Below are 16,394 nucleotides of genomic sequence, written 5' to 3'. Positions count from 1 at the left end.
AAAAAAAAAAAAAAAAAAAAAAAAGTAGACCTCAGGGGGGGAAAAAAAAAGATTTACTCAATGTGGCACAGTGATAAGGAGTTCCAGCAAACCCTCAAGTCTTCAAGGTCTTGAAGTGAGATCAAAGTTTAAATTGAGGGCCAAGGATGAGCCCAGGCAAGCAGTGCCAGACAAGGTGTGGTCCTGTTTTCCTGTTTACTGTGGACGGGTCGTTGCTTCAGTCTCATCCTGCAGGGTCCCGACAGCTTGTTACCTGGCTGACACTTCTTTCAGGCCACAAGTTCCTTGTGGCTTGTACCTTTTCCTTCTCCCAGCAGGAAATTCCTGGGGAAATTCCTACTTCCTCAGGATCTATTGTTTCAACCCTCTGTCAGACCAAAAGACACCACAATGTCTTTAGAATTATCTTCATTTCTTCCCGGGATGGTTACAGTAGCACAGCAAAGGGTCAAAGTGTCCACAATGTTCAGGTAGCTCCGTGGAGAGACCTCCTAGTCATGGGGACTAGGGGGCAGAGCTTAGGACTGGGAACAGCGGCCACGTTGCCACTGTCCTTGGGACCAGTGCCGGGTCCCTCCCTCGTCCCTGTTCACCTCTGATCCACCCTTGTGCAGTTGGCAGAATACCTAGCATCATTTCCCAGATCTTACGTAGCAGCGAAGGGACTGGGTGCTGAGTGGCCCAGTGAACCAGCCAACTGCAGGGGGATCAGAATGGGGGCAGGGGAAGCAAAAAGCCACAAGCTACAAGGTTCCTAGTGTGCAACACTCTGTGGCAAAGGCAAAAAAAGCACAAGGACCAAAAACTGGTCAGGTAGGTGGGGGAGGGGTTGACAGAAGCGTCAGGTGGTTTTAGAAGAGGAGTGGTAGTGGTGGTTCAGTGGCTTGTGGAATGCCCGCTCAAAGGAGCCTTTACTATATAGAAACACTTCTTTAAATTTTGTTAAGTGAGAACAAATAGCAACCATGTAGGTCCATAGGTCTGTATTTTATTATTCTATCTACATATGTGCTTGAACTCATGCATAAAGCCCGCAGAGGGCTCTTCCCTGCTCCCCTCATGCCCCTCGCCCCTGCTCCAGGCAGCTTGCTCCGAGTGAGTGGCCCTTGCTCTGCTGATCCCATAGCAGTCAGTAGCGCTCCACCACCAGCGCCTTCACTTAACCCAATGCCTTTGCTTTGGTTCTTCTTAATGCCGGACTATTCTCCCTTCTTCCTCTACCACCCAATTCGCTCACCCCCTTGACTTCCTTCTCAGCTGAAGCCTGTTGTGGCCACCCTGTCTGAAGGCTGATTGCCTCCCGGAACACATGCTCCCAGAAGCAGCTGGAGTATCTGTCCATCCGACCTCTGCATCTCTCAGGTGCACTTCTGTGGAGCAATACCACAGGCACAGAGAGCTTCCTCTGCTTCGCTAGTTTGTCCCCCCCACCACAGCGCCTGCTCCACAGGAGATGCTCAATACATCCTCCATGGATTTTCAAGGGCACTCAAATAAGTCAGATCCACTCACTGGTCCATCCTCTGGTCCTCGAGAGACTCAAGCAGGCACAGCCATGGGGAAGCTTGCTTCCAGCACTGAGTCACTCAGTGACTCCAGCAAATGTTTTCATTGCTCACGTTCATTCTTTTGTTTTCCGGAAAGGACTTCATGTATTTGGTTCAGGTGGGCAGGGTTTCATACAGATCAAGTTGACGATGTAGCTGAGAAATGCCTTGAGCTCCCACCTTCTTCACCTCCCAAGTTCTAGGATTACAGACCAGCACCATCCCTGGCTTCCAGAAGGAATTTCTGTAGGGCTTACAGGCCCCAGCAAGGAAAGAGACATAACCAAAGAAGAAAGAGTCAAAGAAAAAGACTCTGGACTGTGCTTAGCCAGTGGGTCTCCACCTTCCTAAGACTTCGACCCTTAATACAGTTCCTCATGTTCTGGTGACTCCCTCCCCCAACCATAAAATTATTTGCATGGCTACTTCATAATTATAATCTTGTTACTGTTATTAATTGTAATGTAAATAGCCATTCTCCAATGGTCTTAGACAACCACTGTGAAAGGCTGGTGTGAGGATCATAACCCATAGGTAGACAACCACGGTGCCAGGCCCTATTGGAGGCTTATCTGACCAGACTCTCCCCTGGTCCAGACTGGCTGGTCAGATGCCACTCATCTGTAGGCATAAATGCACAAGAGGACTTCCCCAGGAAGTGGTGCTTGGGCAGTAGTCATGCAAAGGCCCAGCAGTCTGCAGATGAGTGACCTGTTCCGACACTGTCCAGGAACATATTTTGACCATCTCCACTTACATTCTTTGGAAGTGAAGTCACCTGAGACTCACAGGTTTTATCTTCCTCGTTCACAATTGCCTCTAGCTCTGACTCTGCCAACCAGGCTCACAGCCCTCTCGGATGGCTGGATCCCTTTCAGTCACTTTGCATATAATGACACACCTCCGCCTTCTTCTGTTTACAAACGCTGTGATACAACACCCACTTGTTAAAAGGAAATTATTTGCTCAGAAAAGATTCTCTCAGTATGTCTGACCCCCAACCAAGCAATAAAAAGGATTGGAAGAAGTCAAATAAAAGATTTGGGGGATGTGGAGAAACCAGAGGAAAGCGTTCATTAAACAGGTATGTAAATGGCCTGGCAGCTTGGGCAAAGGTTCAAGAGCCAGTCACTGCCACTAACGACAAAATGCCCACTGCAACTTACAGAATTCTCTGTGGCAATGTAAGGTCGTACACTTGGAAAAGGATCTTGCAGTTTTTCACAAAACAAAATATCCACCGACTATAAAACTTGGCAGTATATTCCTGAGAGCTACCCCCAAGGGAATGCTGGCCAGGGGACATCCACAGCCTGTTACTCATAGCAGCTCCAAACCAAAACAACACAACAACTCATTAACACGTGATGGAAAACTGGTACCTGTTCCCTGGGAAATCTCTGACACAGTGGTGAACATGATAGCACCAACAACACGGCTGTTGACAGGTGGAAGCGAAGAAACCAGATACGATATGAAAAGGTAAATACTGTGTAGTTCTTTAAGAAATAGGATGTTCTTAGGAAAAGCTGTTTAGTCAATAGTGCTAAAAGTCAGGGAGCATAGCTACATCAAAAGGAAGGAATCAATTGGAAGGGAGCCCATGGAAATCTTCACTTAGCCGTAAAAGGCTTCCTGGTTGGTCTGTCCTGCGCCCCTCCCCCAGCCCCAGCCCCGCCACACACACGGACACACATTTTGTACAGGTTTGAACTTACAGCCTTAAAGCGTTCCATTGAGGTACACTCAAACGTTCTGTATGTCTGTGTGGTGGTCTCATAGATGTGGACATAAAATCTGCACATTAACAGAATGTGGTTCTGTGAACATCCATGGCAGGCAAGCTTTCCAAATACTGTACTTCTAGAGAAACACTGATTCCTGGGTAGCTAGCTCCCCAGGGAACTCATATTTCTGCCTTTCTTTAGGAGGGGTGGCTTTTCACCCAGTCCCAAACATGCCTAGCGGTAATCTCTCAATATCAGCTATAGCTGCCCCAGTGGGTGGGCTGCATAGCTCCAGCCCGCATGGTTCCAGCAGAGAGAGTAGGTTTTGCCTGTTGACACCTTGCGTCTGACGTTATCTATGCCTCAGGCTTGCAGTGAGGCCAATGCCTAATATTCAATGGCTGTCGCGGGGAGGATCAGAATTACCCCATAGGTCATTGCCTGTTTTTCATATGGGTCCGTGTGGGTCCTAAAGATCATCCTGGGGCATTCGGGAGGACAATCAGCGCCCTGGACGGACCAGCACATCGTTGTTGAAGCCGGGAGCGAGCGAAACGCGCAGCGTGGTCTCTTTAAGAGACGCCAGGAATGTATCCAAACAGACCGTGCGCGCAGCGCACGTGACTCACAGCTGATTTCCGGCCCCGCCCCCTTCTCCGGCCCGCGCCGCCGAAGAGTCAGTTCGCTGCGGCCCGCGGTCCCCAGTGTCGGCGCGCGCGATGGCGCATGCTACCCCGCCGAGCGCGCTGGAGCAGGGCGGCCCCATCCGCGTGGAGCACGACCGCCAACGCCGCCAGTTCTCCGTGCGCCTCAACGGTACCGCGCTGCCTTTGTTTGCGCGCGCGCGGGCGGGACGGGGCGGGACCTGCGGGAGGACGGATGGATCCCGGGGCGGGAAGGCTCCCGAACCCCGACTGGCACCGCCGGAGCGCACCCGCCCGGGCAGCCCGCACCTGCTAGCGCAGCCGGCCTCCGACATCGCGGACGGAGGGCTGCCACCCCGGGTCCCAGAGAGTAGGTCACTGGTGGCCTGCCACCCCCACGCCCCGGGTGTTCGGTTGCTTCCTGCCGCCCTGGAGGAGCCTGTGCGGGCCTGGGGCATAACCTAGGGACGAGGCCGGTAGGTGGTTCTGAGACTTTGGCCAGTTTGTCTAGTCAGTGTGTGCCTCGGTCTCCCGGAATCTGCGATGGGGATAGCTGGAGTGCACACAGCTTTGGAGGAGATGCAATGTCAGTAAAGGCTCAGAATGACACATTTGGTGCACAGCAAGTGCTGATTAACATAGATAAATGGCTACTTTTCAAACCAGATGGAGAGGTCATGGCCTTATCTTCTGTAGCGTTTGTACCAGCAGACCGACACTCCTCCCATTGATTCCGGGGGCTGGGAAAGATTATGGAATATGGGACCTTGAGCTCTCCGTAGCCCACTCCTCCCAGCTGGGCCCTCCGGGGAGACCTGACTTAGCCACTGCCTTTATTTTGATTGGAGGGATGCACCACTGGTGTGTGGTAGGCCAGTAGGTTGTAAGCAGTCAAGTGTAAGCCTATCCTGACTTCCTGAGCCAACCTTCTGTGACCTGCACTTGGTCACGAGCAGAGGAGGCCAGGTCTCCCATTTATGCCACCTAACCACCGTGGGGGCAGCTGTTACTTCCTGTGTTGTGACATACCGCCCCACTTACAGATGAGTAAACTGAGACTGGGACTGCCGGAAGTGGGACCTGCCCAGCCTTTACAAGACCAAAGGCATATTCAAATGGGACCCAGCTGCCCCTTGCCCTATTCTTTCCATAGAGAAACAAGTCCTGTTGTCATGCTGATGGTAGCTCAGCTGACTGTGACACTTGGCCCTGATCCCTTGAGAGGCCTTATCTGAGTTTTTTTTTTTTTGGTTTTTTTTCAGATCCTCTTTTCTGAAGTTTTCTTAGTTCCAGGGAGGCTTTTAGTTCCAGGTGACTGTGGAGGCACATCAGATCCACAAAGAGAAAAGCAGAACCCTCGGGCTACTTTTCCTCTTTCTTTCTTTCTTTCTTTCTTTCTTTCTTTCTTTCTTTCTTTCTTTCTTTCTTTCTTTCTTTCTCTTCCAAATGGATCCGGTCAGAAGGACAGTACTCTTGAGAGCTGGCTATGAACAGGTCATATCCTTAAACTTAACCGTTCTGCAACCTGCTGCCCCATTGAAAGGGAGACAGAGTTGCTAGAGGCAGGCAACCTCGCCTCAGCTCCTCCTGCACAGCCTGGGCCAACAGTTTACTGAGTACCTACTATTTACCCACAGTCTTCAAAATGTCCAGGACTTGTAGGACTGGCAGTCTATAGAGGGAGATGGGTCTCAGATGAATTGCATAATATCTCATAACACCAAGGCCTTGGGAGAAGTGAAGTCAGGCAGAGCCAGTGTTTGGCATTAAGTTCCAAGCAGGTGGTATTTAAGTAGAGACCTGAAAGAGACAAAAAAAACCCAGCTGTAGCTGTGAAGAAAGGCACTGTGTGAAAGAAGACTCTGAGAGCAAAGGCCCTGCAGTACCCATTGTGTGTGTCCGAGCAGCCAGGAGTGGTGCAGGCATAGAGGAGGGTGACAGGTAGCATAAGGCTAAGAGGTCAAGGAGGCAGATAATATAGGACTCGGAAATGTGAGCTTGGGTGTGGCTTTGCCCCTCAGAGCTGTGGGGTCCTGAAATGCCTTGTAAAGAGGACAGATGCCATGGACTAGGAACCAACCCTAAGGCTGTGCTGATGGGAAGCGCACTGTGGGGCATGACAGTGGGGAGCTGGGTGCGGCACAAGTCCAAGCAGTATGAGCAGGGGTGCGAAGAGATGTCTAAGTCCTGAGCATGTGTGACAGGAAACACAGAGGGAGTTTGTTGATTGGAGGAGACTGGAACTCACATGTACACGACCCCAGACTGAAGATCTGAAAATGCTGGCTGTGTAGCCACTGTTCCATGGGTGGGAAACCAAGGCACAAGGCTGATGGAAAACTAGTCCAAAATGGAACCTCGGGTTGCCTTCCAAGGGTTGTTGTCATCTGAAGGTTGGAAGATGTTAGATAAGGCCCACGCCTGCAGCCCCTTCTGTGGCCTTCTCTTACTTCCCTCAGCCAGGAACAGCCACTCAGGGTTTGTGTGTATGTGTTTAAAGATTTGTTTTTATTTTATTTTATTTGTGTGTGTGTGTGTGTGTGTGTGTGTGTGTGTGTGTGTGTATGCACAGACAACATGTATTCCAGTGCCTGTAGAGGTCAAATGAGGGCATCAGGTCTGGCAGCTGGAGTTACAAGCAGGTGTGAGCTGTCAAGACATGGGTGCTGGGAACTGAGTGGGGTTCGCTGTAAAAGCAGAAAGCCCTCTTAAACTGCTGAGCCAGCTCTCCAGGCTCTGGACTTTTACTTGTTGCAAGAAGGCTCTCTCCAGTCCCTCCCAGAATTTTCTCTACCCCCAGGTAGGAAGACAGAACTGGAACTGAGCCCAACTGATCCCTCCATTTTCTGGATGTCCAGTACGGTCCCCAATATGCTTGTCTAGGTCTGGGGCACTCAGAGCCTAGCCTGGACTGCCACTAATCCAGGTGGCAGTGACTGTGACACTGTGACCGTGATCTGTGGCACAGGTGTTGGGGGTCGTCATAGCTGGCAGTGCCATGTGTGCATTCTGTCCCATGGTGGTGAACAGTCAGGGGAAGAAACCTCTATAGAGGGAAAACCTGGAATAAAAAGGTGGTGTCTACTGGGAGGCCCTGGGTATGGATGCGGCAAGCAGAGAGATCAGCAGGCAACTAGTCAAACTCTTAGTGGCTGCCGTAGGGAGAGGCTACAGTTGGGCCGTGGCTGGAGCCTGCTGGCCTTATCGCAGAGCAGCCCATGGACCTCTGCAGGCCTACGCAAACACCTGCTGGGGATCCCACCAAAGGCACAGGGGCCAGGCCGGGGTGGGGGGGTGGGGGGACTGCCATATGCCACTGGCCCACTTCCAATCTCAGCAGGCATCTGGTTGAGAGAGATACTTCCTGGGGTCTACCGCTGACAAGCCGACACCAAAGGCCTAGGCAGAGAATCACTGTGATACTCCAGGGTTGCCCACAGGCTAAGTAGGCTCCATGGGATTGAGAGCAAGAAGAGACTGAAAATGTTAGCCACTTTGCAAGAGCTCAGGCTCCCACCCCAAGACTGCTGGAAGCTTAAACTGGGCTTTGGGTGGCCCTAGGATGTTCATCACCCGGTTCCCTACACTGCCTGACTCGCCAGGGCCAGCCACTCTGGCTTCCTTGCTGTTCTGGGCTTCTGAGGAGTTTGTTTCTTCTGCTTTTACCACGGGGACTCCTCACACCAAAGTGTCCTGCTCCTTCATCCCTTCAGGTCTTTTGCACAAGAACCAGATGTCCTCTGTATAATGACAGCTCTCACCCCTGCTCCCTACCGCTTCTCTGCTCTCTGAGCCCATCTCCTAAGGCTGTCATTTGTGTCTCCCTTACTAAAATGGGAAGGAGTGCCGTGTCAGTTCTGTTCACTCCAAAAACACAGCCAGAACGTAGTGGGCAGTCAGTGACTTCATTGACCCCAACAAATACAGAACCAGCCCTGGGTCCCATGTCTTGCAGCTGTAGGAGGTGACTGTGAAGGTTTCAACTGGGCTTTGGCCAGGGAAATGGGCACAGCCCCAGAATAAATCAATCTAAGGAGGGAGTTTCGGCACAGGGAAAGGCCATGGCCTTTGTAGATGTGGCTGAGAAGGGAGGTGGCATTCTAGGTCTGAAAGAAGAGCATAGTTCCACAAAACAAAGCACTCTGGCTGGCTGTGGTGAGGCATGTTCATAATTGCAGCACTCTGGGTTCTAGGCCAGCTTGGGCTACATAGTGAGACCCTGTCTCAGAAGAAGAAAAGGCACCAAGACAGAGCTTGGAGAGGGGAGGTCTGGCTTGCTCTCTGCCCCCGTGTGACTGCATGACTTGGATCTCAGGAGTCTACCTGTGGAAACAACATGAGTCATAGCCTCCCTCCTGGAACTTGCAGGAGAATTGTACACTGAGGGCAGAACCCTCAAAGGTTCCTGGAGTGTGTGTGTGTGTGTGTGTGTGTGTGTGTGTGTGTGTGTGTGATGTGATTCTCCACTGAGCCTGTCATTCCCCTTGTGACAGCACCTGGTACCATGGCAGGGGAACCATGCAGCATTTAGGAGCTGACTCTTTGGCACATGAAAGTTTGAATGTAAAATGCAGCTTGTTTAAAAGTTAAAATACGGGGTTGGAGAGATGGCTCAGCGGGTAAGAGCACTGACTGCTCTTCCAAAGGTCCTAAGTTCAAATCCNAGTAACCACATGGTGGCTCACAACCACTCGTAATAAGATCTGTTGCCCTCTTCTGGTGGTGTGTCTGAAGACAGCTACAGGGTACTTAAGATATAATAACAAATCTTTAAAAAAAAAAAAAAAAAAGTTAAAATACATGAAGTGCAATTTGCTTTTGAAGAAGTTGATCATCTAGCCCAGCAGTGGTGGCACACACCTTCAATCCTAGCACTCTGGAGGCAGAGACGGACAGATCTCTGTGAGTTCAAGGTCAGCCTGGTCTACAGAAGTGAGTTCCAGAATAGCCAGGGCTATACAGAGAAACCCTGTCTAAAAGAAACAAAGAGAAAGGAAAAAAGGAAGTAGAGCATTCAAGCCCAGCTCTAGTAAGTTCTAGGTCACCCTAGGCTCCCTGAGACCCTGTCTAAAAAAGACAGACAGACAGATGTTGACATGTTTTATTCTATTGCTAGGGAACCCTATGATCCCAGCCGCCTTGGGCCTCTCCTGCCTTGCCTGCACTTGTTCTTCCTTTACTCTGCCCTTCCCAGCCAATGGGCTTTGTCCTGGAGCCCTCTCACAACCCCTGCCTCAATGGCTGTCAGCATTTCTTTCATACCCAGATAATCACTTCAAATAAAACATGTTAGGTTTGTCTTTGACTTCTTTTTCTCGTTGAGCACACCCCAACTACCAGCAGGTCCTCCAAAGGGGACCCCTTTGGAGCAGTAGGCGTCCTCTTCCCACGGGGACTGAGGCAGCTAGACCCTTATGCCCTAGAGTATTGATGCAGTGGGAGGATTCTGTGAAACTACGAGTTACCTTCCAACCCTCTCCTGAGGACCTAAGTCATGACGGCTAAGAAGGCACAGCACTTACCATGTCATTTCCCCCTCCCTTGGTCCACTCTAGTTAGCCACACCAGCATCCTCACTGTCCCTTAAAGATCCCTATCCTGCCCCAGAGCCTTTGCACAGGTGTTCCTGCTAGAGCATCTCCCTGACCCAGCGCTTCTCACATCCATTTCCCACCTACTGAATGTTCCAGACTACTCACTTTTCCTGTTTCTCTTAGCCATGAGGGCAGATCCTTGTCCCTTGCTGTATATATGGACAGACAGACAGAGAACTACAGATTGTGATTGGAGCAACTTCTCCTGTCACGTTTGCCAGCAGGATTTTTGGTAGACTGGTGGCCTCTCATCCTGACAGGGCTGGGAGGGTGGGTACCTCTTTGTTCCTGCTTCCTGCGCCCAGTGGACTCTGATTTGGCTTGGGTCTTGGTTAGGAGATTGGCAAGTCTTATGCTCTGACCACCTCCTGTTTTCTCCTCCAATGAAGTCAAGGATTTGTGGGGCTCTGTCATGTCCTGTGCTGGACCTCAGAAAGGAGGTTTAGGTTTAGCTGAGGGGAATGACAGTAACAAAGCTTTGTGGGTAGTTGTGTGTTGTTGGCACCAGCCTGTTGCAGAGTGTCACATTGAATACTACATACAGCCCTCTGAGGAATGCCGTCATGACCCTACACTGGGCATATGAAAACTGAGACCTGGGATTAGTCAACATTCAGCTCTTATAGCACATTGGTAGTCTGGTTCCGGATTCTATCCTTCACCCTGTCCTCCACACCGGGGGGGTTGCCAGGAATAACAAGCTCAAAGGGCCCTGGAGTTCATACTTGAGCTGTTTCTGTCTCTGCTCCAGGATGTCATGACCGAGCTGTCCTGCTCTATGAGTATGTGGGCAAGCGGATCGTGGACCTGCAACACACAGAGGTCCCAGATGCTTACCGTGGGCGTGGCATTGCCAAGCACCTGGCCAAGGTAAGATGGACAGCAGACTAGGATGCAGCTGTCGCCCTCTCCTTACAGAGGAGACAGACTGGTGGCTAACTCTGATTTGCTTCTGGACCACAGCATAGTTTCTCAGACCCATCTGGCCAAGAGTTTGCATGTGGCAGTGGGAGAGCTTTGGACACCTGCTGCTTATGGTGCTCCTAGGCCCTGTGGCAGGTGGCTACTATTCTGAGCCTGGGGCCCCAAAGCCTGACTCCACCTTGGGACTAGGACTTGGCCTGCAGTATTTAGTTAGCCCTGGTGATGCATAGTGGATGAGTGTCCAAGTCAGTGGCCTCATGCCCTGGTCCTTCATCTCCACCTGCCTCTCCCAAGCACTTCTGAATTCCAGGCTGCCTGGGGACCAAGTACAGGTGAAGCAAAGAACGATTTTCAGGTGTAGCTCCCACCCCTGTGCTCCCAGGAGAGCCCTGTACTGGTTTCCTAATCCTGTCTCCCTCCCTCACTCCCTACCCTGGCTCTCCTAGACAGGAGGCCTCTTTACCCTCCCTGTGGGGCTTCCAGGGCCTTGAGCCCTGCCATATAGGACCCGACCTGTCTGTACATTTGTTAACCCAGTTACCAGGAGAGAACTCAAGACACTGGCCTAGGCAAAGTGGGAAGGTTATCCACATGGAGAACCTGGAGCAGTAACAGAGGGAGCTGGTGGCTACCAATCTTCTTGGGCTACAGTGGGCCACAGTCCCCAGGCAAGCTGCTCCTCTAACAGCTGTTCTCCCTCTGCTGGCCCAGGCTGCCCTAGACTTCGTGGTGGAGGAAGACCTGAAGGCCCACCTCACCTGCTGGTACATCCAGAAGTATGTCAAGGAGAACCCCCTGCCACAGTACCTGGAGCGCCTACAGCCATGACCCTGGCCACTGTGTGCAGGAGTGCACCCTGTGGGCCTTCTGTGTGGGCCTCAGCCAGCTCATGTGCTCTCAGGAACCTGTTCCCATGGGGACAGGCTCAGAGTTATTTTTGCAAGGACACTCGTCTGCAGCCTTCATCCAGGATTCTGGGGACCAGCTGCTGGCTGTGGATGTGTGAAAATCCAGAGTGGGACGAAGGGCAGGCCAAGTGGCCAAGACCCGCTTCCCACAGAGATCCTCCAGCTCTGTTGAGGTCCTCCTCCTACCAGCCACACATCCCCTCTGGCCTGGCTACTGGGTCCCTGCTCTGATCAGCAAGAGGGTGATGTAGAGTCCCTGCCACCACCTGCTGGCATCGTGTCCTTTCTGCAAATGAGGAGGGTGTTCCTGGAGCCAAGAAGAACAACAGGAACCCTGTGTGCCAGCTTCCCAAGGTGGAGGTGCCAAGCCTTAGCCACAACCAGTGCTAACCCTTTCTCTGTCTCAGACTTGCGTGCCCTGGCACAGGCAGTGGAACGGCAGCAGAGGGCAGCCAATCCTGGCATGTGAGAGAGCCAAGGATTCAGCTCTGGCCCAGGTCCATCTGTGAGCACGCACACCAACACATGAGCACAAGAGACAGGGCAGGTGCCCACACTGTTTGGCTTCTCATGTGGGTTCTGCAAGAAAACAAGGTCCCTATCAGAGGGTCTACCTTCTCATGCAGTCACCTGCAGGAGCCAGCCAGAGCTTAGTGTGGTCTGCTGAGCAGTCCAGTCCCCTCAGCCCTCGCTGACCTTCAGCTGGATTTGCCAGGGCCTTTCTTGTGGGTCACCTTCAAGATGAATGAGATGGTGGCACACAAGATCCATTTCCTATCTTTCCTTGTACTCCTGGCTTCTGGCCATCTCCCCACTGCTACTTAGGCTACTCCAGGCATCTGTGCACAGACACCTTCCCACTCTACAGGAGGACTGCAATCTGGACCAGGAAGCCATGCATCCTGGCTGGGAGATCTTAAGCTCTGAATCCTTGGGCCTCACTCACCACTGCAGTCATGGGCACAGACCCTTATGGTCGCCACCCTTGGCATCTCCCTACCTCCTGCACCTCTGGCTCTTACCCTGTTCTTGATGCTCCTCTTTCAGCCTCCTAGAGTTCCAGGATAACCCAGCATCCTCCTCACTACTGCCTCTCCTCTGCCACCCCGTTCTGTCTGACAGGGACTCTTCGGGGTCCAGAGAAACCCCTGGGCCTCTAGGAAGACACTGCTGCCTGCTCTGACAGCGGCGGTGGCAGTGTGTCCACAATACAGTACTTGAATGAGGGCCCTGAGTCATGTGGACCCAAGAAGAATGGCTGGGCTTCCTCCGTGGGCTTGTCTCGCATTCCTCACGGCCTTGGCAGCCTTAAAGTCCCACTGACCGTGCCCCGGGGGCTTCATAGCCTTGCAGTGTAGCAATAACTCTATCTCTGCCTCTTCCTTCTGGCCAATACTGCCCAACTGGGCCACTCTGGTGCTATTCCATTTGCCTCCCCCTGCACCCCAACACCTGTTCCATGTCCTGAATCACTCCAGGAGCCTGCTTAGGCACTGGCCACTCTAGACTTCATGTTGCTTCAGTAGGTCTGTGCTATGCTCAGACCGCACCCTAGGTTTCCCTTCCTTGCCCAGTCTACACAGGCAGTAACTCATGTGCCTTTCCTACTCTGAACCTGCCACCAGTAGTATCTGGGCCGAGGCTGGTCTTGGGACCTGCATCCCCTCACTTTTCTGACTTTTGAACACATTGCATGATCCTGTTGGTCACTGACAAAAGACTAAGGCACAGTGAGGTCAGGGGGCCCCAGAGCGAAGAAATCAGGCAAGATAGGTTGTGTAGGAAGTGGTCCTCCCTGGTGCCCAGCCTATTTCTTGTTCCTCCACTGCCTGCATAGTTGGACAGCTCCACTGCAGGGGAGTCTAGACTCCAAAGGCTGCCAGAGCCTGACTGAGGTCTCCCAGCACAACAGTGCCAACAAGCATCAGGATCCCAGCCCAGGACGGAGAACTTTGCCATCTGTATTCCTGCTTCACACTACCTGAACCCTCATTGCTGGACAACAGCTTTACAGGGATTCCTAGAAGTCACGGTGCCACACTAGCCTCTGACACGTGAGCTGCTCTTTGCCCTGAAGCTGGTCATTTAGGGGTTCCTGACAGACTGTTGGTAAGCACAGGAGCAGTGCAAGTGTTCCAAAACGGGAGCACATGGAATGTGCTTGTGCAGCCCCTCTTACACGGGACCTAACCCACAAGGGCCGGGGTAGCTTAGTGTACTGAGTGCAAGGCAGGGCAGTCAGGCTCGGTGGTCTCATCCCCTCCTCAATTCTCATGCAAATCCCAAGAGACACCACTTACTGGGACTGTCCTGCAGTTGAAGGGACAAGGTCAGATTAAGTGAGTCACCAGCCTGCAACCCACACAACTAGACAGTTCAGGATCTAAACCCAGTCCCTGACCCCTAGGTAGTCCCCAGCTTGTGTATTGTGGTCAAATGTCTACTTGGGAAACAAATGACCTCTAATACATAACATTTCTAGAAATTCCCTTATTCCTTTGAAGGGCTGAAATGGGGATCTGTCTTGAGTTGCAAGGTACACATGGCCAGCATTCAGAAGTCTGGCTTATGAACGGGAGCACTCCCCTGGAGCACCTAGCCACTCACCCGTTGTTCCTCAGATCAGGACTTGGGCTGGTTCGAGTCCTCCCGCACGTCCTTTTACTAGTCTCAGGGTCCTGCTTCCAGCTCATTGCCCTAAGTTTCATACCCGAGATCCTGTGAGGCTGTGGCTTGAACCTTTAACTGCAACCTCGGGGATCATATTTGGGGGGTTCAGCTGGGTCCTATGGCTTCGAGATATTAAAGATGCTTTTCTGTTGTCAAAGGTGCTCGCTGCTTTTCTCTCAGTGCCTTGGGAAGAACAGTTGACAGTGTTATTTCTGTCACTCTTCAGTGTTGTCATCAGTCACTACACCCTGGTCTAGCTGGGAGGCCCTGGCTAGAGCCACAGGGGTAGCCATCAGGTCTTTCAGGCTTTGCCTTCAAAGCAGGTGATCACTGTGGCATTTATTACTCTATTGTGGGATGTCACAGCAGAACCAAGATTGAACGTTCTGTAAAGAACAGATTGGGTCTAGGGTTCCCCAGGCTAGAGGGTCCAAGGTCAAGGGTCACATCTGGTTTTCTGCTGCACTGTCTGTGGCAAACGGCAGAAGAGCAAGGAAGCATGTGCAGACACCCTTCAGAGTCACAGCGCAGTGATGGTTAACCCAGCCTAAGGGCCGGGCTAGCACTCGGGACCTAGAAACCTCTGAAGGGCCCACCTTTGGCCACCACTGCAGTGAGGGCTGAGCTTCAGTACATGGCCTTTCTGGTACATGTTGCACTCCATGTGAGGTTTTAGGGGTCCGTTTTCCCCAGCACTGGAATCATGTCCTGGTGGAGATAGATCAGCAAACCCATGTTTACAACTTTGGGCAACTTTCTAGGAAGTCAGCCCCAATACCAACAATGTCAGCCTGCACAGAAAATCGAAGAGCACTCAGGTGCTCATGTGGGATTTAGGGCAGAGAACTTCTAAAAATGTTAAAATTCTCAAAGCTCCTCAGGTTACAGGAAGCTGGAGGGATAGAGTTATCAACACCATAATCACGTGGCCTCTGAGCGTTCTCCCTGAAGAACAAATTCCAGGAGTTACAATATTCTTGTCATCACACACATACACACACACACACACAAACACTAATTGAAAATGTCCTGGTTATGGCTCTGACGGGTGGGTTTCAGGCCAGCATTCCCTTATGGTGTACAGAGAGCTGGCAGCCCACACCATCAGATTAAGCAGAGGCATTTCCTGAGCAGTGGTGCCAGTTCTGCTGATAGGTCAAGGCCTGATGGGTAGAGCATTTTCTCAGCATGCATGTGGTTCTTGGTTCCATCCGCAGCAACCAACCTCGATAGAAAACCAGAGAATAATGGGCCTCAAAGCCAGACCTTAGAGGAGGATCCACTCACCCACTGTCACTACAGCCAACCTGGCAGAGATCCCGGCACCACCACAACCCTGGGCTTTCACGTTGGGAGCACACTTGAGCCAGGAAGCAATGGTGTTAGGTGGAGACCTGATTTGGTAAACTTTTGGATTACGGAAGGGATGGAATCCATAAGGCCTGACCAAGAGCTTAGAAAACTTGTTCCTGAAGTTCAACCTCCTGCAGGAGAAACATGAGGGAATTCCAACCAGGCATGTTGAGCCTCTCCAGTGGCTGAAATCACGGAAATGTGTTACTGTGTGGATCCAGATTGTCCTCAGGCTCTGTGTGTTAAAGGCTTGGTCCACAGCCTGCAGTGCTATGGGATGGTAAGGGAGTCTCTTCAGGGTGGAGCCAGTAGGGGTTAGATACCCGGGGTATACTCTTGGAGAAAATATGTGTACCTGGTCCCTTCCTGTCTGCTTCCTGGCAGCACGGAGATGAGCAGCCTCCTCTAAGTCACCACAATATGTGATGTACATCCTTAGCATAGGCCTTGGGGCAATGGAGCCTACTAAGCTATGCAGTGGTGGCACCTGCCTTTAATGCCAGCACTCGGGGGGAGGCAGAGGCAGGTAGTTCTCTGAGTTTGAGGCCAACCTGGTCTGCACAGCTAGTTGCAGAACAGCCAGGGCTACAGAAAAAAAAAAAAAAAACTTAAAAGAAAAAAAGATGGGTCTCCTCTGGCCTCCACCTCCGAGTGCTGAAGCTACAGCCATGTATTACAGTGCCCAGAGTGGCTTTTGGTTGGTTGGTTTTTGAAATAGGATCGCCTGTACCCGAGTGTGGCCTCAAATTTGAGATGCTCTTTGAGAATTAGAGTTTTGGCGTTTTATCTGCTGGCTATGGAAAAAAGTATGTGTGAACTCAGAAAAGCAGGCCATCACATGTAGTCAGCTGTCTTGTCACTATGACCAAAGTATCTCACAGAAACAACAGAGGGAAGATTTATTTTAACTTAGAGGAAGCTGGGACAGAGCTCCTGGCGACATGAGTGTCATGGTGAAGCTCGTGGCACTGTGGATGTCAGGGAGGCTCCTCATACCAACACAGTGAGGGGCTGAACCCTCATGGAG

General features: G+C 51.7%; 1 protein-coding gene across 1 annotated transcript; it reads left to right on the top strand.

The window, feature by feature from the left end:
* The first annotated feature begins 3,934 nt into the window (after positions 1 to 3,934).
* On the top strand, positions 3,935 to 14,165 carry Natd1 (N-acetyltransferase domain containing 1). Its single transcript, XM_021213712.2, has 3 exons — positions 3,935 to 4,090; positions 10,264 to 10,382; positions 11,148 to 14,165. The coding sequence occupies exons 1-3, from the start codon at positions 3,994 to 3,996 to the stop codon at positions 11,262 to 11,264; spliced, it is 333 nt and encodes a 110-aa protein (XP_021069371.1). The 5' UTR covers positions 3,935 to 3,993; the 3' UTR covers positions 11,265 to 14,165.
* The last annotated feature ends 2,229 nt before the right edge of the window (positions 14,166 to 16,394 follow it).

This window comes from Mus pahari, chromosome 14 (genome assembly GCF_900095145.1).
Source record: "Mus pahari chromosome 14, PAHARI_EIJ_v1.1, whole genome shotgun sequence".
NCBI classification, from domain to species: Eukaryota; Metazoa; Chordata; class Mammalia; order Rodentia; family Muridae; genus Mus; species Mus pahari.
This window is presented reverse-complemented; position numbering and strand designations above follow the sequence as displayed.